The sequence below is a fragment of the Meriones unguiculatus genome, chromosome 2, assembly GCF_030254825.1.
Source record: "Meriones unguiculatus strain TT.TT164.6M chromosome 2, Bangor_MerUng_6.1, whole genome shotgun sequence".
Classification (NCBI taxonomy): domain Eukaryota; kingdom Metazoa; phylum Chordata; class Mammalia; order Rodentia; family Muridae; genus Meriones; species Meriones unguiculatus.
In genome coordinates this window covers 51,809,214-51,831,662 of record NC_083350.1, presented here as the reverse complement: position 1 = coordinate 51,831,662, position 22,449 = coordinate 51,809,214, and the positions used below count along the sequence as shown (strand labels likewise).

At 52.7% G+C, this 22,449-nt stretch overlaps 1 protein-coding gene across 5 annotated transcripts in view; it reads right to left on the bottom strand.

The window, feature by feature from the left end:
- The window catches only part of Nrg2 (neuregulin 2), a 178,242-nt gene that overhangs the window by 15,429 nt on the left and 140,364 nt on the right, over positions 1-22,449 (bottom strand). For 2 of the 5 annotated variants that reach the window (XM_060377428.1, XM_060377429.1), the window contains exons 3-6: positions 17,404-17,522; positions 8,983-9,103; positions 3,163-3,243; positions 2,721-2,779 (exon numbers count right to left, since the gene is read on the bottom strand). In XM_060377428.1, the coding sequence (XP_060233411.1) occupies positions 2,721-2,779; positions 3,163-3,243; positions 8,983-9,103; positions 17,404-17,522 (380 nt within the window). The remainder of the gene's footprint in view (positions 1-2,720; positions 2,780-3,162; positions 3,244-8,982; positions 9,104-17,403; positions 17,523-22,449) is intronic. The other 3 variants (XM_060377430.1, XM_060377432.1, XM_060377431.1) reach the window with 2 other exon arrangements.

The window sequence follows — 22,449 nt, the reverse complement described above, 5'->3', positions numbered from 1 at the left end:
CCTGCCCAGGCTTGCCTGGCTATTCCTGAGGACGGTGGCCACCTGCAGAAGCAAGCAAGCCTTCCGAAGCCCTCTGACCTCTTCTAGGCCCCTTCTCTGAGAACCAAACCATGTCAACAGCAGCTCCCAGGGGTTGTGGTTAGGGTGAGTCAGGGGTGGCTGGCATGATTGGTGAGGCAACTGAGAGTCTTGCCTGTCACTAGGTAGGTGACTTTCTTCCTGGGAAGCCTTGGGACAGATGCTGAGAGGTCTACAGCCATGTCTGTTTGTCATTAGGGGATCCATCTCCTACACATGTTTCTTGCATGGCAGTTAGCAAGATGGGGTGGTCCTACTGAGTCTCCGGCCAGAAATGTTCATATTGACCAGTAAATTGGATACCGGCTTTCCATCAGGGCCAGGCTTCTTAGGAGATATGCAAATCTATTGTTTTGGATATAACCAATGGCAGTCAGAAAGTGCCCGGATGAGGAGGTAATGATGTATGTGCAGATGTGGGCACGTGCTTCGGTATGTGCTTGTGTGTGTGTGAATGCAAGCACACATTCTGTGTTTGTGTATGTGTGTAAGTGTGTGTAACCATAGATATGTGGGACACAGATGGGCTGGCTTTCCCTTTCAAGAGGGCAGGGCCTGTAGTGGAAGAAACTTCAAAGTGCTATTGGGGGTCAAAGGCTGCTTTTTTAGTCTCTGAAAAAGGCTGCCCGGTCTTGAGATGGACTGGGTGGGTGGCAGGATCAGACACGTTGCTCAACAAGGCTGGGAGGTATCCTCCAAGGACTAATTCTCTTCCTGCCCCCCTCCTTGCCATCAATAGGTGAGGCTCTCTCATGTATCACTTCACTTCATCCCCACTGCTGCCTTCTAGGTATGGATGCCTCTATCTTCACTCTACAGACGAGAGAGCAAACCAGGAGCACTTCAATGGGGCCCATGACCAGGGATCTAGGCACCTGGCGCTTCGCACTTCAGAGGGCACAGGGTGACATCTTTGTACTCATTAAGTTCTAGGGTCCCGGGGAACATGCTTGAAGAGCAGGAATTTCCACATAAAGGCACCTGCATGGTACGGAAGACATTGGCAGGAAGGCTGGGGGCTGCCTTTTCAGGTTTTCTTTTGGGCTCCTAGGGTCCTGAAAGCATACATAGGCTGAAGAGCGCTTGATCTAGCTGGCCAAGGGGCTCTGGACTGTAGCCCATGCTCTGGAGGCTCTTTTGCCCTCTCGTCTAGGGCTGTCTAGGACTACCTGTCCAGAGCAGTTTCCTAAGCTGCGGATGCTCTTGACCAAGGGTGGAAAGGAACAGGACCCCCATTGCCTCTGTTACCTGTCCCGCCCTTGCCTGTCTGCTCCGTCCTCTCCACAGGCTCCCCTGCCCCATAGTTCTCCACATAGGCTGGATCTGATTTTGAAATTCTCCTAGAGCTTGAGTTGTAGAGAATTCTTCAGGGCTACATAGCTTGCTCACATATTCTGCCTTTTCAGCATCTCCTCCAGAGCCTGTGACTGTGACTGGAGGGGTATGAGAGAGTACTGCCTCTCACTGTGGACAGAGGACTACCAGTCCTCACCTGCTGGGGCCCAAATGCTCCTTCTAAGGGCAGTGGATATATTTCTGGACTTTGTCCGCTGGTCTGAGGACAGTTTTGGGATTCATTTCTCCACCCTGAGACTTAAACTCTAAAACTGTTTTTCTGGATGGCTACCTGATGGCCCCTGGGTTTCATCTTTGGTATTTTTATGGAGTTTTCCTTCCTAACTTCCAAGTACCATCTGGGTTCTCTGGTTCCTCACTGCTCACAGGACCCAGATGTCCTCCCTAAAAAAACAAGCAGGGGGATAGTCTGCTATGCAGGACAGTGGCTGACATGGTTCTGGTCTTGAAGGCCAACAGACCACAGGGCCCCAAACTTGAGTCTGTGACTATCCAGAGGCTTATTGCTCTGTTTCACCGCCACCTGGTGGAGCTTAACGGAACTGCTCCCAGGCAGTCCCTTCAATTACAAATATCCACTATTTAGCCAAATCTTTGGGCTGCAAAGGGTTCACTGCCTTGCCCAGTGTGGGGTAAAGAAAGGAGATGGGGTCCTAGATACTGTTCAGACTAGAGAGGTCTTGGGAAGATTCACCAATTTCCCGTTGAGTCTCTTAGCATCTGCAGGAGCCCTCTGTCTACCCCATCCTGTAGCCATACAGATGTCTCTGGCATCCATGGAAACCATTGCCCTGGGGCCTGCTGCCTTTCAATCTCCCCTCTGCCTTGCTCCTAGAACCCCAACACAAACCACTCTGGCCAGACCAGAAGGCAGTCTTTTGACTTTTCCTATTCCCTCAAACATATCGGCAGAAACATGCACGCACTCACTGCCTGGCTCATTATCAGCCTGCTACCTTCAAACAGCCTTCAGAGGCAGGGGAGGGCCCTGCAAACGCCTCTTCCTACATTTGGCGGGCTGCCTGACCCCAGAAGAGGGGAGAGGCCTGGACATGGCCCTGCTGCTGCAGGGAATTCCGCATTACTGTTCTCAGGAGGTACAAGGGGCGGGAGGAGAGACAGGGGTGTACCGTCTCCTCTGCAGGGGCTATTCGTAGCACTGAGGACTGAGAGGAGTTCAGGACACCCCCATTCCCTCCAAGGCTTGGAAAGTAAGGCCCCGTCCCTCCCACATGGGGAGACTGCCAGTCACCAGGGAAGAGAAGAAATAGAAGAAAGAAACATACTGGAGAAGTTGACCATTGCGAACTGCTGACACCTGTCCCCGGTGTATCCCACAGGGCACCTACCAAAAGAAAGAAAACCAGAAAGAGAGAGCCAGGACAGCAAGACACAGGCATTGCAACACCCCGGCACCGGCTCCTGCCAGCGCCAGCTAGGTTCCTCGCCACCGTTACCATTTGTACTGGCCTTGCCACTCTGCCCCTTACCTGTGACCCTGAACTTTAAACCCAAGGATTAGGCCAAAAAATGAAAAACAAAGCAAAACAAAACAAAACAAAACAAAAAAACAAAACAAAAAGAACTAACAAACCAAAGTACAAAAGAGAAACAAAACATAACAGCCAAAGATCAAAACAACCAACACCCCTGGCCCTATGCCCTACATTGGGGGTCTGCACCCGGAAGCTTTCTAAGGAGCAGGGACTTGTGTTTGTATCTTCAAACATACTTTGCTTAGGATCTGGCATGTACAATCGCAAAGGCAGTTTCTCCAAACATCTCTGTCCGAAGAATCCGTTTGGACATCTGGAGAAGGAAAAGGGGAAAAATCACAGAACAAACTGGCATCATCCACGAGGCTAAAGGTTAGAAATCAAAGTGCGCAGTGATGAATGAGAAAACCGAGTCAGGCGCTTGGGGTCACACTTGTAGCTGAAGGGGGCTGGAGCCAGGGGCTGGGTGGAGGGCTCTGTCATCTTACAGACGCTCTAATCCATGTGGCTCTGTGGGGGATGGGGCAGGCGGGGTTGGGTGGGGAGGAGGATGAGTTAGGGAAGTTGGGTGGGGGAAGGGGGTTATTGACTAACTGTCCTGCTGGTTGGGCAGCTTTCCTTCATACCTGCCTGGTGCCCCAGGAAGTCAGAACTGTAACCTCTGGGTGCCAGGCAGGCAGACTTATGGGATACAAGCTCCTGGTGTCATCCCTCCAGGTTCTGCTGAAGGATTCTCTCCAGGACTCTGGGCAGGTGCCCTCCTCTATAAAACAGCTCCCAGAAAACTCACAGTAGAATTCTGCTAGGCTGTTCTCACACTGTGTCTCAGGACCAAAGGGACGGAGGAGCTATTTGATCTGTTCCCTCAAAGAGGGATCTGCGGCCCAGTATGTTTGGGAAATCCATCCCCCAGGGCTCCTGTAGAGTGTCAGTCTCCATTAGCGTAGGAAGGGTTATGAAAAGCTTTGTAGGAGATAATAACTGAACTATACAAACTTGTTTGACCAAAGAAGTTTGGTTTGTGTATTCTGAGACAGGGTCTCGCACTACAGCTCGGGCTGGTCCGGAACGGAAGGCGCTTGTTAGAGGGCATAGTTTGGAGAAGGTTGCTCTAAAGATGTGGGGAAAGCTAAGTGGGAAAAAGGAGAACTGAAAGAGAGGCGGAACTGCCAGTGCCTCAAAACTGCCTTCCTGACATCTGGCTCAGGGGGAGGTTGGAGCAGACTAACCAGGGGCCCTGCTCTGTACAGGCTAGAAGCCAGCCTTGGCCTGCCTGCCTTTTCCCTGGGACCTGTTCTTCCACTGTGGCCTGGATCTCCTTGAATCTTGCCTTCCTTGCTGCTCCAAGGCACCACCCACCCACCCCCTTTTCCCTGACCTTGTCGTACCCTCAAGGTACACTTCCTTCTGTTCTCTGGCTGCCACCTCTCCCCTTAAGCAAGTCCCGGTTTTGTAGGAGACATGCCCGGTCCTGCACTCTCTTCTGAACCCCAGGAAGGCAGGCTAGCTAGGGAGAAGCTCACAGGCAGGGCTGTACGGACCCCTTTGCACATCTCTCTTTAGGAACAGGTCTCCGTTGCCCCGGCCTGCAGAAGCCCCTCAGTACCAGGTTACCATGTACCATTAGTCAACCTGGACTTCCAGAGGAGGGGAGAACTCTCTGCCTTAGAACTGTACATAACAGGAGAGCCCTTGGCCTCATAGTTATGCTCTAGCCATTGGCTGTGATAGCTAACTGTGTAAACCCAGTGGCCTCTGATCCAGAGGAACAGGGAATGGCAGTGGCTTGTGGGCAGAGAGCTGGAGTTTCTTCGGGCCTGTGTTACCTCTCTGGGTTGGGGACAGTGTAGTGGTCGAGCATGGGTGTACATATGCCTGGCCAGTTGGAGGCCTGGCTGGGAGGTCCAACTGTTGAGGGTGGGTAATAGCAATGCATTCTTACCCTGTTGGATAGGGTGGCTGAGGGGAGGAGGCCCTCTTCAGTACCCCTGATCCCTGACCCTTGTCCCTAAATCACTTTAGCCCAGGAAGATGGAGCAAGTCACAGAGGCTTCCAAACTGACTCTAGTCAGGCTCAGCTCTTCCTCCTTTGCTCTTGGGGCCTGAAGTGTGTGTTGGGAGGGGGATTAGAAGTAGGTGAAGTGATTCTTTTTCAAACAGAAGTATCTTTGGGAGTAGAGAATAAAGATGCAGAAGTTGTCAAAATGACTCTTGGATTCTACCAAGTAACAGGCTTGGCTGTGTCCATTGTCTGCCACTAGCTGGGCTCTTGGAAACAGGGAAATCACTGTATGTGAATGTGTGTATGTGTCTAAGAGAAAACAGTTGAGTGCAGGGGCAGGAAGGGACAAAGAAACTTACTTGACATCAGGGCTGCTGTCCCATGAGTCTTGGAGACCAGTGAGAACTGTTAATACATCTCTGTGTCCCTGTCCCATACTCAGCCTGAACTAGACTAACTGTCTGCCCAGGGCTACTGAGTTGCACAGTTCCAGGTGGCGCCATTGCCTGGCCTACAATACAAATGGGCTGTGGTATTTGTGCAATGTTCTGGTGCTGGCCGTGCACCTGTCCGGGAAAGGAGAGCACCTCCTCACTGGGTAAAGAACAGGCCTTGGGGGATAGGGTGGTCAGGGTGGGGAAGGACTGATAATGGGTCCCTTTAGGGACTCCTGGATGCTTCTTCTCCTGTGTGTGGAGACTCAGACTTCCTTAGAGAAGGGTCTAGGAGTGAGCACGGCCGTTGGCCTTTCTGCCTTGCAGCCAGGCTAGTGTAGTAGGAGCCAGGTGCCTCCCCTTTATCGACATGATAGGAGTCTGCACTGGGTGTGGGTGGCTGGCTGGTGGCTAACGGCTGCCGCTCAAACAGAGATGACTGAAGTTCAGGGGAATAGGGGATGGGTGAGAAGGGGCAGCAGGCCGCTGCCTTCCTAGACCTCTCTATAGGTGTTACCTCTGACTCTGAGAAGGTCTGAACCTGGGGCTGGAGAAGAGCAGGGGTGAGAGAAGGGCGGAGAGGAGAGCCCACGGGCTATATCTGGGGTGGCAGAGAGGTCAGGACCTCTGCTGTCCCCGTTCCCCACCCACCTCCCGGGCCTCAGTTTCTCCTTTTGGTAGCCTGGGGATAATGCCATGTGTGCTGCCCTCACCTGGGAAAGGAAGGATGAAGGATGAGGCCGTGCCCCAGGCACTGGAGGGAGCCAGGGTCTTGGAGCTCACGAGGGTGGGTGGAGATGTAGTGAGGATGAGCAGGCAGATGGGGTGGGATGGGGCGGGGAAGCTGGGGGATGGAGGAGATGAGCCGAGGGGAGAGGGAGGCATGCCGCTGGTATGTGCACAGGGCTGGAGAGAGAGTCTTGTTCTGTCATCATCCCCTGAACCAGTCCCCAAGAGTCACGCACACCGTGTCAACAAACACACGGAGAGAAGAGGAGAAAACGGCAAGAGGAGGCGTGGAGGTCCCCGTCTGGCCCAGACAGGAGACAAGTCACCTTGATTTGGACCCCCATTTTCAAGTCCCCTTAAGTTTTCTTTCTTTCTTTCTTTCTTTTTTTTAAAACGAAATTCCGTATCAGTGACATTGTTTCTTTTGGCACTGACTTCCAGAAAAACAAGAGGGTTGCGGAGCGTGCCTGCCTGCTTTCCAACACTCCCTTGGGGGGCGGGGGCTCTGAACCAATACACAGCAACACGTGTAAGAAAACCAGGAAGGAAAACTGAGTTTTATAGAAACTGGAATGAAACTGACCAGCGTAGTTTCATTATCCAAGCTAAGCGGAAATGCAAAAAAATCAAAATAAAAAGTAAACAAACAGCACAAATGGTAGACGTGAGTCCCATTTCCCTAAGTTCTTTCCTTTTTACTCCGAGTAATTCAGGTCATCAGAAACCCCAAGAGGCCTGCCCCCCCTTCCCACCCCGTTTTCCACCCTCAGAATGGCCTCTGGGCTCTGCCCGGCCCCCTCCCCCCTGCCCTTCTCCAGCACAGCTCCAAGGACTGCGGTCCCAGCCAGGGATGTCCCTCTCCCTTGCATGTGACAAAGGGGTTCAGGGAAGTAGGTTATTGGACCATGACTGGGGCTGTCCAAGGTAGGGCAAAGATGGGGAAGTGGCGGCTCTGGGTACCAATTTTACATCTGAGACCGAGTTGCCCTGGATGGGGGGAGGGGAGGAAACAGGGCTCATTTTCACAAGGGCTCAGGCTCTTCTCCCTGCTCTTTTCAGGGTGTATTTCCTGGCTTCTAGGGGCACAGTCATGTTGGCAGGTTCCCCTGGGAGCCATTGTCTTATCCTTCCCTTTCTTAAACTGTAATCCATCTTGGAATCTGAGTTCTGAGGACCTACTTCATCTTTGTGCCTGTCTTGGGGTTCAGAGCCTTCCTGTCTGCATCCAGGGCTGACTTCAGTGATATGCTGGATTCTCTGGGGGTTCAGGGGTCCAAAGGGCAAGGGAGGAGGAGAGGCCTGGTGTGGCAAGGGGGAAGGTGAGTCAGGACAGACATCTACGTGAGACATGCTGGGATCTAGTAGGCCTGTTCCAAAGAGCTCAGAGCATTTGCAAGACTGTGCTGTTTCCCAGGGCTTGAGCTGCTCTTATGGCTGCGTCTTGAGGCCAGGCCTTGAACTCTCCTGGAGTACCTGTTGTTGCTCTTGGAACTCTTCTGAGGGGATCAGGAGGGAGGAGATGGGGAAAGGAGATAACAGCAGGTGAAGGGTGGGACCATGAGGAAGCCATCAAGGAGGCCAGCTGGGGCCAGAGCCACAGTTCTGCCTGGCAGTGCTATCAAGCTCTCTTGTGGGTGAGTAAGAGGAGACATGGATACTGAGCCACTGGCGTGTGCAGGGCGCTTTAAAAGTCCCAGTCTCCTCTGCAGGTTCACATTCCTAGAAAGGCCAAGCCAGTGATAGGAGTGCAAGGTCTGGCCTGGAGGGCCAGAGGCAGGAAAGCCTGAGGTTCTTCTACCAGGAGGTCAAAACCCTCTTTTTGAACTAGCAACATTTTGGTGGCCTTTGTCCAGATGCCATGGGAATGGGACCCTAGTCTGGGGTCCTTGGCATGGGTGGCCCTGAAAACTCCAAGTTGTTGACTAGATCCCCTTCATATTCCTCCTTAAGAGCTGGCTAGAGCTGCACTCCTTGAGTTTGTGTCACCCCTCCTCACACACATGTAGGAGGATTGCCCAGAAGACCTGCCAGGACTGAAAAAGGCCCTTCTGGTGGCCTCAGTCACACCCGTCCTGAGTGCTGCAGTATGGGTAGTAGGGTTCTGAGCTCCTTGGAGTTCCTGGGGCCACCCTCCCCTCCTCCATTAGACCACTCCCATGGTTCTGTCCTTGCTGCAGCCCCCACCTTGCACAGAGAGGGGCTGCAGTTAAAGTGGCACAAGCAATGCTCAAGGCAGAACTGGCCACTGGGGGTCACCAGGGCAGGAAGAACAGCCAGATCTAGGGACAGCACCAGGCCCTGGTGCCTGTAGGCAACAAGAGTGGGATCATCAGGTGCTGAGGGCTATGGAGCCTGTGTCGTGTCTTACTCTTCCAGGCTTATCACTACTGGAGAAGAATCAGCCAGGACATGTTCACTCAGGACAGTTTTGGAGAGCTGCTTAGAGATGGGGAAGAAAGACAAAACAGAAGGAGAGAGAAAGACAGACAGAGAGAGATAAAGACAGAGAGAGATACAGAGAGAGGGAGAGAGAGAGAGAGAGAGAGAGAGAGAGAGAGAGAGAGAGAGAGACATACACACAGAGAGAAACACCTAGTGCTTAGACTGGTATCCCCACTGTCCTGCAGAGTGTTGGCAAGAGGTGAGCATCAGGAGGCAAAGTGATCGGGGCCTAGGAACCTGGGTCTGCAGGAGTTCACACACCCCTCAGGGCTTACATAGCTTCAGGGTCCAGGAAAGGACTAAAAGTGGGCAAGCAACCCTGTCTGCGCCCCTTGGGGATCACTTCCAAGCAGCTCGAAGCTCACTTTGTCTAGAGCCCTCCACTTCTGCCCCAGCATCTCCTCCCTTGCTCTGAGCCCCATGCCCACCCCCACAGACCACTTACTTGCAGGAGAGCTGGTTGATGCCCTCGATGTAGTAGCACACGCCTCCATTCACACAGTAGGACTTGGCTGTCTCGTTGCACTTCCGGGCGTGCCCTGACCACGATGACAGAGTGGTGCTCACTGGAGGTATGAGAGACACATGCTAGTGACCCAGTGAGCCCACCTCTGGGCCCAGGGATCACTTCCTTCATGTTCTTTCCTGTTCCCATCTCACAGCTGGAAGGTCGCTGGGACCTACAGGAATGCCTGGAGGTCTAGGGGGGGTCTTGTTGGTGGGCAACAAGGCAAAAAGGAAGCCACAGCAGACCATCCACCCTGTGTGATTCTGCTTTCACACTCTTGGCAAACCTACAAAAGCCAGGGGTTTTCTCACTGCTTCAGAGGGGCGGAAGAGAACAGAAACAGCTTCCTTCGTTGGACGAAGGCCTGACCTCTGTTCCACTCTGGTCTCCCTCCTGGGGGTGCTCCACTATAAGACCAGTTGCTGATGTAGGGAATGGCTCAGGGGAGACACTTGCATCCATTTTCACTGCTCAGATTCTTACAGCGGGCCAGGGGGCTCATGGGAATGAGGCCTTTGGATACTGTCATTTACTGAGCTCTGGGAAGGTGTGTATGTGGGGGAGGGGGACATGTGGGCCTCCACTCTCTTCCCTCTTGTTTCCAGAGCTCGGATGTTATGAAGGCCACTATGTCCTGCCTCTAGAATTGTTCAGGGTCTCCTTCATGTCCCCACACCAGACAGCTCCCACCTTGTTAGCTGTTGCCTGTGGAGGGAGCCTTCAGACCTTGGCCAGCCTAAGCTATAAATCATGAGGTTCAGGAGGAGATATAGCTGGGAGACGGCAGGTGGGAGGGCAGGGAACAGCTGGGATGTGAAAACTGGGTGGGAGAAAGGCTGGGCTCTCAGGCTGCTAACCCAGGCTCACATCTGATTGATGAGGCTTGCCCGAAAACAGTGAGAATAATGAGTGCTCTGCTCCCTCAGCAGGGGACAGTGTCCAGAAAGCTGGCTTTAAGTGCAAAAACTTCTTTTGTAAGGCAGTGTCCCGCACTGGCTCTCCAGGATGTGCTGCCAAAAAAGGAGTCCCTGCTCCCCTTTTGTGCTCTGGGGCTGTCCAGTGGTGGTCCCGGACTAAGGTGTCCCACTCCACCTTGGCTATCCTTATCTTCCCTGGGGTGGCAAGCCTCCATTCCTCCCATCGGCAGTGGGGAGGAGGGGAGAGGAGGAGGATGGGGCAGGCAGGCGCTTGGCACCCTCAGTGTTTAGACATGTAGGGAGACAGATGGAGCGTGGGGGGCTGGAGTGTACACACAGCACTGCCTCTGTATATGTCTGAGGAGCTCGAAGATAAAACTCGGCCGGGCAGGGCCAGTTCCCACCCTCCCCTCTCCCCCATGCCTGTTGCAGAGTTGGCATCTCAGGCCCCACCCCTGCTGAGGTCTCCTCTAGGCCTCCACCGCAAACGCAGCTGGGACCCACATGCTGGCCGGGCAGAAGAAGCTTTTACTGGTGTTTGCTCTGATTCTGGGTCATAGAGACCCAGGAGACTAAAGAAAGGGACAGAAAAGAGACGCGAGTGAGGTGACCGCGTCTGCAAGTTACAGAGTCCAGCACGGAGCAGATCCGAGAGTGGAGGGCCTAGAGGTTGCCTCGCCCTCTGCTTACACCTCGAAGGAGTGAAGAAAGAGAATGTCGGAGTGCCGCTCTAGAGCTGCAGTTGTGTATTCCTGCCAGATACCATGTCCCTTGTGAAAGAACACGTCAGCACCCAGGCTTGACGTGAGCAGATGGATGTGAACCATAGCCTGGGGCCTCCCAGGGGCCTTGGCTAAGCCAAAGGAATTTTGGCCTGGACCTGCCAGGCCCAGCCTGGCTCCTCTGCAGCAATGGTGGCAGAGACCTCCTGCTGTCGTGTCTTCATCGTTAGTGTGCTAGGCTGACTGAGTAGTGGACAGCAGTGAGGATGCTAGGACGGCAGGGACGACCGAAGAGAGACAATGACGGCCTCGGTGTGGTATACTGAGTCTGGGTTGCCCTATCTTGGGGTTGATGCCAGGACTCCAGAAAGGCAAAAAGGGAGCATGGTGGGCACACTAGTCACGGAGATGTCAGAGAATAATGGCCGCAGGCCTTCCGACCTCCTCTGTCACGGTAAGGCCTTCCCAAGTCACTTTGGCACGGCTGTCCTGGTGTCACACAGCACACTGCAGGGTGGTGTCAGGCCACAGCGGTGTCATCATGCTGTGGCACTCAGAGGTTCCCTTGTGAACACATCTGTAGTCTGCTACTTTGAAGGGAAGGTAGGGGAAGCCTGCTCCACCAGTGTGTTCAAACTGGCTTCCCAGCTCTCTGTCTCCACCTCGTCTCTGGTCTTCCCTATGCCTGTGAGCCCCACGGTCCTAGAGAAACCTTTCATTTCTTCTTTATCTTTACTGCCATATACCTCCAAGGACTGCCACGTCTGCCACCTCAGGGCACTTGATTTATGCCTCCTGCTTCCTTCGCTGGTCCAGGTCATTGTCACATCTTCCTTGGGTGACCTTACTTACAGGTCTTCCTGAACACCCTTGCCTTTACTCTGGCCTTATTGCTAGAAAGCTGCCACAGTGGTCTTTGAAATATATAAATTGTGTCAATCCCTTCCATGACCACGGCTCTTTAGCGGTATCCCTTTGTAGTCAGAATAAAGACCCCGTCAGTTCTACTGTGGGTCTCATTACCTGACATTTTTTGTCGTTCATCCTGAGGTGACTACACTCATCTCAGCTTTTCTAACAAGCCAAGTACCATGCCGTCCATGACCTTTCAAATATCAGTGTCTCAGTGCAACCTCTCCAGGCTTCTCAAGATGGCCCCTCCTTTCTGCTCACTGAACAAGCTTCTGCTAGTAGTATTTATTGCAAGCTGATTAAGGAAACAAGTGTGTCATCACTAGTTCCACCAGTGGAACCAAAGCTCCTTGGGGTATGGCCACATCAGTCAGGTTTCACTAAACCCCACCATCTAGCCAAATTCCTGACACAGAATAGGTGTTTAACAGAGCAAATGAGCACTTATCTGCTTTTTGTTGTTGTTTTGGAGACAGGGTTTATCTTTGTAGCCTTGACTGTCCTGGACTCACTTTGTAAACCAGGCTGGCTTTAAACTCAGTCATATGCCTGCCTCTGTCTCCCAGAGTGCTGGGATTACTGGTATGCAACATTTAGTCCTGATCGCTTATCTGATTCTTGAGGAGAAGCCCTCTGCTGCTTCCCTGGAGAAGGAACCTCTTGTATATTGTATGGATGCAACACCTGTCAATTAAGAAATCTGTGAGGCAGGAAATAGGTGGGACATTGGCAGGCAGAAAGGATTCTGTGATAGAGCCAGGCAAGATTCAGTCAGCAAGATGTGAAGAGGATGGATGCATGGTGCCTGAGCCCAGGTAACCAGCCACATGGCAGAATTTAAATTAGTATAAATGTGTTATTTTAAGTTATGGGCTAGTCAGAGAGGAGCTTAGCTATATGGCCTAGGTATTTATAAATAATGATTGAGTCTCATGAGTTGTTATTCTGGAAGCTTGGGCATGGGAGGAAAAACCTTCCTACAAACTCTTTCCTGAGCGTAGTCCAGTGTTCTTAGCCTGGTCATTGATACCTTTTCTGCAAAACACCAGCTCCCCTGACATGCAAATACTGCTGAAAAGTTACTAGGGATGTGAAGTCAAAGCCACAATGAGACACCACTTTATACCTACTAAGAGGGCTAGAATGGTGGAGCTGGAAAATAACCAGTGGTGGAGAGGATATGGAGGTACAGTATCTCGGGGCACTGCTGGTGGGGAGGTACAGTGGCCCAGTTGCTTAGGCATCTGGTCAGGGAGCTCTTACAAAAACTGAAATCCCCAGGGTTACCATTCACTCAAGAAATTCCACTCATGGGTGTATCCTCAAGACTGACACGTGTGTGCTTACAAACATCTGAACATGAATGTCCTCGGAAGTATTATTCATCAGCCCAAACGTGGAAATGATCCAAATGATTCAACAATTCAAACCACTAAATGGATGAATACAATATAGTATATCCACACACTGGAATATTATTTTACCATAAAAAGAATGCACTCATACATGTTACAACATGGATGGGCATTAAGATATGTTAAGGCCACCTATTATATGGTTATATTCATGTCTACTTTAAGTTAATCCACATGGGCAGAAAGCAAGAGTAGTGGTTGTGGGATCGAAGGGAGAAGTGGGAAGTGATGGCTAGTGCACATAGGGTTTTGAGGTGATGATGAAAATATTCTAGAATTAGTGGCGATAGTTACATAAGCCAGTGACTATACTAAAAACCACTGAATCATACTTTAAAAGGGCAAATTTTATGGTATGAAAATTATATCTAAAAAGTTAATTAAAACCATGCCCAGAAGGGGAAAACCTAGGGAACAGTTGCCATGAATGTCTTGGTGCAAGCTTCTACACCTTCCGAGGAAGATGAACGGGACAGAGGCTGAAAGTGAGCGCTGGGTGCCTCTCTGTGGCCCGGGCTGCAGCTGCTTTTGCTCTTTTGAGCATGGACAAACTTCTGCATCTCTTGAAGGTACATTGCCTTGAGCTAGTCTGCTCCCACCTTGCTGTGCAAATATCTTCTTTTCACACGGCTTAGGTCTCCATCCGCTTCTACTTTGTTTGTCGGGAGCGGCACACACTTTCAGGCCTACGACTCCACCCCCCCTGCCATCTGAGGTACTATGCTGTCACCAGGGCTGAGCCTCTCTGCGCTCAGAGCAGGGCCATGCTGACTACAACTGGCTTGAGGGTGAATGCTCACGTGTGCATGCGTAGAAACCACCTACCCTCTGGCCCACAGGCCCCGGTAGAAGCCCGCAGGCCTGTAACACCTCACGTCAAACCTGCCTGCCCTGCACTTGGTATCCTGAGCCAGTCCTGGGCTCCCTTTCACTTGGGACAGGCTGCTAGCTTCTGTAAGGCAGAAGGGGGCTGCGCCATGCCGACTGTCTTGTTACAAGCTCTGTCTGTATCTGCAGAGTCCTTTTCCCTGTCAGCCCAAGAGAGGTTGGAAGCTCCCGTGAGACCCAGAGCTGTCACTTCTGGAGGGCCTGCTCTCATCTGGGAGGCAGGATTATGGCTCCACCCTAATGGAAAGGTAGGTAGCCATCCAAGAGTGGGACGATGCCCTTTGATGCTCTAGCCCTGTGGCCCTACTCCCCTGGAGCCTAGGCGGGCCATGCCAACCCACCTTGGGATGAGTCATTGGGGGTAGGCAGAGCTGCCCGCTGCCCGCCCTCCACCCCCTCCTCAGGGTGTGGTTGCTGCAAGTGTGCTGGGTTTCACTGGTAAACAAGGAATCTATGCATCTCTGCCTGGGAAAATGGCCGTGACCAAGTCCTCCACATCAAGAGTAGTCTTGCCAGCCATGGACTGGGCAGAGCAGCAGAAAAGGTGTGCATGATGTGTACAAGGATGTGTGTGTGTGTGTGTGTGTGTGTGTGTGTGTGTGGTGTTGGTGAGGTGCAGAGGCAGTCTCTGCAGCCAACTCAGAATCCTGGGAGTTTAGAGGAAGGTTAAGACCAGGTAGCTCAGCCTACTAGGGGAAAGCTTCGGGACACAGAGCTGGAATCCGTGCAAATCTCTGAGTTCTTTCTACCTCCTGGGCCTCTGCTCTCATGCCAGGCTGCAGCGACAAAAAACACTGAAGCCTTTAGGCAGCTGGGATTCCAGCTCTGCGTGAGTCTCTGTACTCACCCCAAAGGGGCACTGTCTGCTTCCCATGCCTGTCAAAGTATGGCAGGCTGAGAGGGGGCATTCACAGGCTGGGGCTGGGGCTGAGGCTATGTGGTGAGCAAGACCCTTAAGACCCTGGGCCCTGTGTGGCAGAGAGAGCACAGCTATGGTGTTTTGAGTGGGAACATCTCTTGTCGTAGTTAGATGGTGGTCCCACAGGGCCATCTCCCAGGGTTCTCTGCCTCTCTATAGCCCTCCTGCACAAATATAAGCCTGGCAAAGATGGTGCCCCACCTGCCTGAGCACCACAACAGGGCCAAGTGTGCCTGTGACCTCATCAGGACGAAGGGGCCCCAGCAGAGCACAAGGGCGGGGGCTGGCTGAGGTTGGAACTCTCTGGGGCAGGTGCCTGCTCCTTCTGCCCCTCTCCCTCAAAACAGGGAGGTGTTAGTTCATCGTAGGCAACCAACCCACTCCCAGTTCTTGGGCTCCTTTCCATCTGGAGACAGATGGATGACCTTTGGACTTCCTGTTTTCATGAGCCAATGAATGAACTTTCTTAAGGTCGTTGTAAGTTAGATACTTGTCAGTTCTAGCCCAGAAAGTTTTCATTAATAAAACAGGAAACCCAAAGTCTAAGGTGGGTCAGAGGATGCCTGCCCATGACGATGGAGACAGCGGGTACGAAGCCCAGGTACATCCCGCTCTGGGGCAGCTTGAGAACCACCAGATCGAGGCACCCATCTCTGTCACCTTCTCAGGCCAGGACCTGGAGGAGACCCTAAAGGCCTTGAATAGCTCTTTTTTTCTTTTTAAATTAAAAGATGATATTGAAAGCTGGGCGTATAAGCACAATCCTTTAATCCCAACACTTGGGAGGCTGAGGCAAGTGGATCTCTGTGGGTTCAAGGCCAGCTTGGTGTACACCGGGAGTTTTCTGATAGCCAGGACTATGCAGAAAGACATGTCTCAAAAAACCAAAAAAAAAAAAAAAAATAATAATTTAAAAAAATTAAAAAAACTGAAATTCAGGGTTTGTACATGGTAGGCAAGAGTTCTACCATGGAACTACATTCCTAACCCTAGGTTGTAATTTCTTTAATATAACATTTACCAGCTACCTATTGGGAGGCAGGCATTGTGCTAGGCCCTGAGGCCAGAGTAATAAACAGGCCCATGGAGTGCCAGACCAAATTTAGTCATGACTTCTACACTGTAGAGCTCTATCAGTAACAAGCTGTTTGACTTTGTGCAAACTCTGCATCCTTTCCGCGCCTCTCCCAAAGAACGGCCCATGAGACAGTGCAGATAGAGTCTGGCTCAGTAAAAGTCCATGTGACCAGGGGAACTTCCAAGGGGACAGCATCGTCTGTTTCCTGGGGATCCCATGCTGCGTGGTCAAAGCACAGAACAAATCCAGCAGTAGTATGGGGGTTTAAGGCTAGAATTCAAGAGACGCTACCATTGTGGGTCAAGACGTAGCCAAGGATCGGGTGTGGACTCAGAGAGACTCTGCAGTGAGCAGATGGTCATGGAGGAAGCCTGCCTGCAGTCTGAAGGGATATGGATGGGGTGGGGAGTGAAGGGAAGTGGGGTCGGATGGGAAGGGAGCACTCGCTCTACTGAGGCTCCATGGGAAGGATATGGCTTCAGGAAGGCACTTGAAGAGGCCATTGTGCTGACGCATGTGAGTGGGGACCGAAGCCTGAGCCACGACTGCCCTTGAGATAGGGATGGGACGGAAGGGACAGGTATGACAAAGATCTAGAAAGCAGATGCCCAGTGCGTGGCATGAGAGCCCAAGAAGCCTGAGGCTGGGGGACATGGTTTCTCTCCTGAGAATAGGGCGGACAGGAGCTGGGATGACCTGTGGCCTGGGCAATGCTGCAGGTTCCTCTTTAAATCAGCAAGGCTGTACCAGGGTAATATAGCCAGGGGCAACATACACAGGGTCAGAGCCTAAGCTAGGGCAGGTTTGGTTGAACAGCAAACCTTCCGTGGTAGACTCAGTCTGTAGGTGCTCAGCTCTGGCAGGGAGGAAGGTGACTTTCTAGGCCCCAAACAAGGGCCTGAGTGAACAAGGCAGCAGCATTGTGTTCTCTGTTCTGAGGTGGCATCAGACCCTGAGAGCCAGCAAGTCAAACAATTCTGAGGCCCTCTTTTGTAAGTCTTCAAAGAGGGCATAGGGTCTGTGAGAGGTCTCTGACATCCCCAAATGGAGGCTGCCCACAGGCCCCAGGCACTCAAGCCTCCTACCCCCTGGCCTGGCTCAGGTGTCCAACAATGCAACTGGCAAACAGGCAGGCAGCTCACACCCACCTCAGGCCTGTCTCTCCCCCAGCTTTGCTCCTGACAGCCCAGCCTCTCATAATTGCCTTCTAAAAATATCCTCCCGCCCCCCCACCTCTTGATTTCAAAATATTTAGTTTTCAGGGTATTTAAAATGAGAGCTGGCGGCTCTTCCAGGCCCAGATAACAAAACTAAACATTTATGCTTTGACTGCGTTTCTCTGAATCAGCTGAGATCCTGGGTTTGATATGCAGCAGCAGGAGGGAGGGGGTGTGTGAGTGCAAGATAGATCATGTGCTGGTCTCCTGAGGGCTGAGGGGCAGCTGAGCCACTCTGCCAACCCCTCCCCACCCACCCAGGACCCTTCCCTCTCTTGAGGGACACCTACCACTGTTGACATGGAGCCGACCCCTCACGGTGTCCTTCCCAAGGATGTTCTCAGCCTCACAGACATATTCCCCAGCATCCTCCACCTTCACTTTGTTGAACTGTAGTCGAGAGTTCTTTCTGGTTTGGGAGAGGCAAGAGGGAGAGAGGTGTGAGCCAGGGCTACCAGAGCTTATCGGCAGTCACCGGCTGGTCACTTCACAGCACCACAATGGCTGTGGAGGTTGGGTGAGAAGAAGGTCCCTCGGGCCAGCCTTTTCTGGAGTGCAGGCGGTGTGCTGAACCCTGGAGCTGGGGGAAGACTTGAACCCTCAGGCCATCATAGGGTACATCCAGCCACAGCACGTATGTTCTAAATCTATGACTTCTCACATCTTTTTCACCCCTCTACTGGCTTGGTTTCTTTGTGTCATTTCTTTTTTTCTTGGGGGAGAATGCCAGGCCCCTTAGGAAGTCACACGGCCACGTCTCTCATACCCAGCTGCTTTGGCTGTCCATAGGAGTGGCAGATTGCCACTGTCGAGTGTTGTGGTTTGAATGTATCCCCTGAAGTCCACTGGCCCCCACTTCCCCACTGCAGTGGTGCGAGCAGGTCATGAGGACACACGGCATTGAAAAGGTCCCTCTCCCCTTGATCTTGGGGGTCTAGGCCTCTACAACCATGGGCCAAACACATTCCTACTGTTTATAGGCAAACCTGTCAGGATACTCTGTCAGAGCAGCAGCACAGACTCCGACTCCACACCTGGGAGAGAACAGCTTCAGTGGCAACTGCACCAGGGAACCAGCCTAAATCTTTGGCTCTCTCCTACCATCCACTCAGCCTTGCCAGTGAGGGGCCCTCTGAAGCCTTTCCAGGGGGCTTTTGTTTAGTTCTTCCCACAAATGTATACCAAGCACCTCCCACGTGCTGGCAACCACGCACTCCAGGGTCCGCAGCCTCAGGGCGAGTCAGGGTGTGCTCTCCTTACACACGGGGAAACGAAATCTTAGAGGGCTCTTGAGTTATTGGGTCAGCATGGTATAGCAGAGGTGGACCAGGAGCTGAGGTCAGTGAGGACACCAGAAGCCAGGGCTGGCTCCCTCATCTGATCTCTCACTTGCGTGATCTGAGGCTAGGTCCTAGCAGCCCCTGCTCCATGCCTTGACTCCAGAAAACTCTGCTTCTTTTCGAAGTTCCAACCAAACCTTTGCTTCCTTCTCAAAGCTTCCCTGCACCTACTCTGGGGTGTCTTGGCTCTGGGAGACTCTGTTCATAGCTCCCAGCCCTTCCTGCATCTGGGGTTCTCTGGGGCCCAGAAAGTGATCTGGATAAAGCCAGGGACCCCAGTAAGGACACAGTGTCTTTACATGCTATGCCCTCCCCTTCTTTTTGGTGGCAGATTGAAAAACCAGATTCCTTGTACATGCACAGTTAGCTGGAGTAACGGCAGGGTAGAGCCAAGCCGCCATTGCCCTGCCTGAGCTCTAAGGATACAAAGGAGAGCCACAACACTGCTGGGATAAGGGATGGCATGGGGGATGGGGATGGGGAAAGGGGAGGGAATAGGAGGAGAGCTGAGCAGAGAGCAATTCCCTCTTGGTTTCACTTTTGGAAGTTGGCCTCTTCCCAAACATCTCCCTCCCACATTCCCATGAGCTTGCTGCAGACTGATGGACCTGACTGCTGTGGTGACAGACTTACCGATGTGGTGTCAGTAGCTTGCTATATCCCCTGCCCTTCCTGGTCCATGCTGTTTTTTTCCCTTGGGTTTGTGCCTGCCCACAACCCTCCTCTATCAACCAGGGGTGGGGGTGGGGGTGTCAGGGCAGCTGAGGGCAAGAGAGTTTATGCACAGGAGACCCAGAGCCGGTCAGATTTTCATGTTCACCCACAGCTGCGCTCAAAGGAGCTTTCTTCATATGAAGCATCGAAGGAGCAGCTCTGAGACTTGGAGGAGGGACTCCCACCCAAGGGTGCATGAGACCAGGATCAAGGAGGGTAGGTCTTGGGATAAGAAAGAGGAGATAATAATTCTCAGGTGGCAGGTATAGGTGTCTTGGTTCACTGGAGTCTCAGAGGTCTCAGGGAAGTGGGATCTGGAGCTTCCACTGAGAATGGGCCCCAAAGTTGCTGGGGTTCTGCACTCTCCTCATTCTTAGATCCATCTGGAGTCCCTAGAATTCAGGGTTCTCTCCTTGCCTTCCTGGCAAGCAGGCAGGCAGGCCGGATGTACACTCCTGCTGCCCGATCAATGTGCTAAGCCAGGTCTGCCCCTGCAAAGGGTGCTGTTCTGCCCTCCCTAGCCAGTTCTCTGCTGGCAGGGACAGGATCTGGGCAGCCCCGCGTTTTCCTCAGTGCCTGCCTCCCCTGCCTGCCTAAGGGGCCTGTCCCAGCCTGCCCCTCATAAATAAGGGAACATGAGGTTCTGCAGGAGAAGGACTGTGCCTTGGTCTTGGGGGGCGAGTTTTCTCCTGGCCCAGGAAGGCTTGGGTGACACTGCAATCTAGCAGACACAGAGACAGTCAGTCAGCCCCTGTCGGGAAAGCGGTCTCTGCCAGCAAACAGAGATGCCAAGACTGAACGTAGCTCGGGCAGGCAGGGCACGAGGGACTCAGGGAGGAAGGACAGAGAAGGGTTCAGCAGAAGTAAGGCTCCTAGCTTTGCGCCTGGCTCTGGCTCCTGTGAGGTGTGTGCAGGGGTGGGGGGAGTGGGTAGTATGGAGAGGTGGCAGTTCTCTTGGAGTCACTTTGCGAGGACCTTGGTCACAGATAGTCAGAAGTTCCCGTCATGGCTCACTTCTCCTCAACCAACAGTTTAGTACTGGGAGCCCAGGGACAGGACAGGTGGGACAAGGGACATTTCAGAAGGCAGCACATGGGGAAGAGGCCACAGCATACTTCGGACTCAATGGTCTACACTTAGGGAAGGACCTGACTAGGCCTTGTCTCTGGATTAGGCCACCCAGGTATCGGATGAATCTGAGGCTTAACCAGGAAGTAAGTTGTTTAGAAGGGTGGCCCAATTGATAGGGTTCCCTGCTCAGCCTCACAGGGTCATCTCACACCCAGGAGAGGAGGGCCAGCCCTGGGAGATTCTTGTCAGCTCCATATTGAATATGGATCTCTGCTTCCAGGCCTACTGGGGAGCAGGGGGATGAGGTAGAGGTGCTCCTGTGAGGAAGAATGATTGATTTCTCAGTGATGAGATGCTATCAGAGAGGACACAAGGTGATCGGAGGGCTTGGGGGATATCTCTGCATTATAGCGTTTAAGCTGTGCCTTGGAGGGCTTTGCCAGAGATAAGAGGGGCAATTTTCCAAGTACAGGGGACAGCCTGGGCCCAAGTCCAGGGTTGTGAAAGGAAAGACCAGGGTTTGGGCCTGTACTAGGGACAGATCAGCAGGGTGGTAATGTTTAGGCCAGAAAGGACTGGGAGGGTCCAAGGCTGTCAAATAAGGAAGGGATGATGAGCGGTCATGGTGTGTGTTGGAAAGGTCATCTGTTGCAGTAGGAGGTGGAGAACTAGAATCATAAACAAAATGATCCAGAGTCATCAATTTTTCTCCCCTCTGGAAAACAGGTGGAGGTTTTTTTTTTTTTTTGCCCCCCCAAAAAAATCAAAATTGGCTTTTTGGCAGGGGTCACAGCTATCTTGTTCACCCAGCGAAATTTGAACCTGCAGCAGAGTGCTTGACAAACAGTCAGTACTCTACACCTACAGGTTCTCTACCCTAATTAATTCACAGAGGAGGCCCAGGAGGCAACCAGGAGTATGGCAAGAGAGGATAACAGGGCGGGAGGCAGGGAGGGTGGATGAGAGACATCTAGGGCAGGGAGGTTGTGTCTACCTCAGGAGACGGCAAGGGGCATGTGTTGGGGGGGGAGGTGGCCAGGTGTGCAGAGCTGCGGACCACGACGACGCAGAGCAGCTGGGTGAGTGAGGGTGGGGTGGAAGAGCTGGCTGGGAACACTCTGAGTCGGGGACTTCCTGTCAGGCCTCAGGAGCGGTGTTCGGGGCTCAGCCGGCAGCACAGTGTGGAACAAGCCTAGAGGTGGGGGTCTGGGGTCTCAGAGGTTTAAAGCCCCAAGAGGGTGACATCACCCACTGGTGGGGAGGGAGAGAGTGGTGAAGCTGAGGTGTAGCCAGCACCAGCGGAGCATGGGAGCGAGGTTGTCACAGGACATCCGGGGAGAACCCACTGGGAGAGGCATCAGCCCTCACTGTACCAAGTGCTTCTGTGAGGCCTAGGCTTGGGAGCCCAGAGGTCACAGGGTGGAGTGGGCAGAACTGGCTGCCTTGGGCAAGGCAGTGTGGACAGAGAATGAAAGGTGTGCAGCAAGGGGCTGAGGTGGTGGAAGAAACAAGGCAGACGGGGCAACAGCCGGATGCGGGCAGGACACAGCAGTCGGGAAAGCATTCTGGGAGAGGGATGGGCAGGATGGAGTTTGTTAGGAGGAAGAAGAAGAGAGGTCAAAGTTGCCAAAGAAAGGCAGGAACTGGTGGTGCCTCAACAGAGTGGACTGTGTGTGGGGGGGGTGTGACTGTGTGAGTGTCTGTGTCTGTATAGGAGGGGCATGAAGCAGTGTGGTGGAAGGTCTGATGGGACAGGGATGGGCATATGGGGACCATGTTTGGGAGCGGTGCAGAGGACAAGGGCCAGCACCCTCCCTGGACTTCATAGACTCAGAGAACTAGTGGAGAAGCTAGAGAGAGAGAGAGAGATGGCCCCTCCAGCCTTAGCTTCAAGAGTCCTGTGTACTTTTCTTTCTAGGCTGGTACCAAGACTATAGCAGGAAAAAGGGGTGTGTGGGGTTAAGTAGTTAGACTGAATTGCTTGCCAGTGTTACATAGACAAGGGACACATAGGAAGCCTAACCGGAACCTTCCCACCTCGCCAAATACTGTATTTTCCTTATGAATTAGCCTTCTTATGGGAAAAGACCTCTCATCAACTCGCTTCCTGTGTGACTTTTTGCCTGGGCCACATTCTGTCTTTGCCTCAAAACCGGTTCTTTGGTTCAGGTCTGAGAAGGAGGGAGGAGGCAGAGCCTAGCACCGGACCCT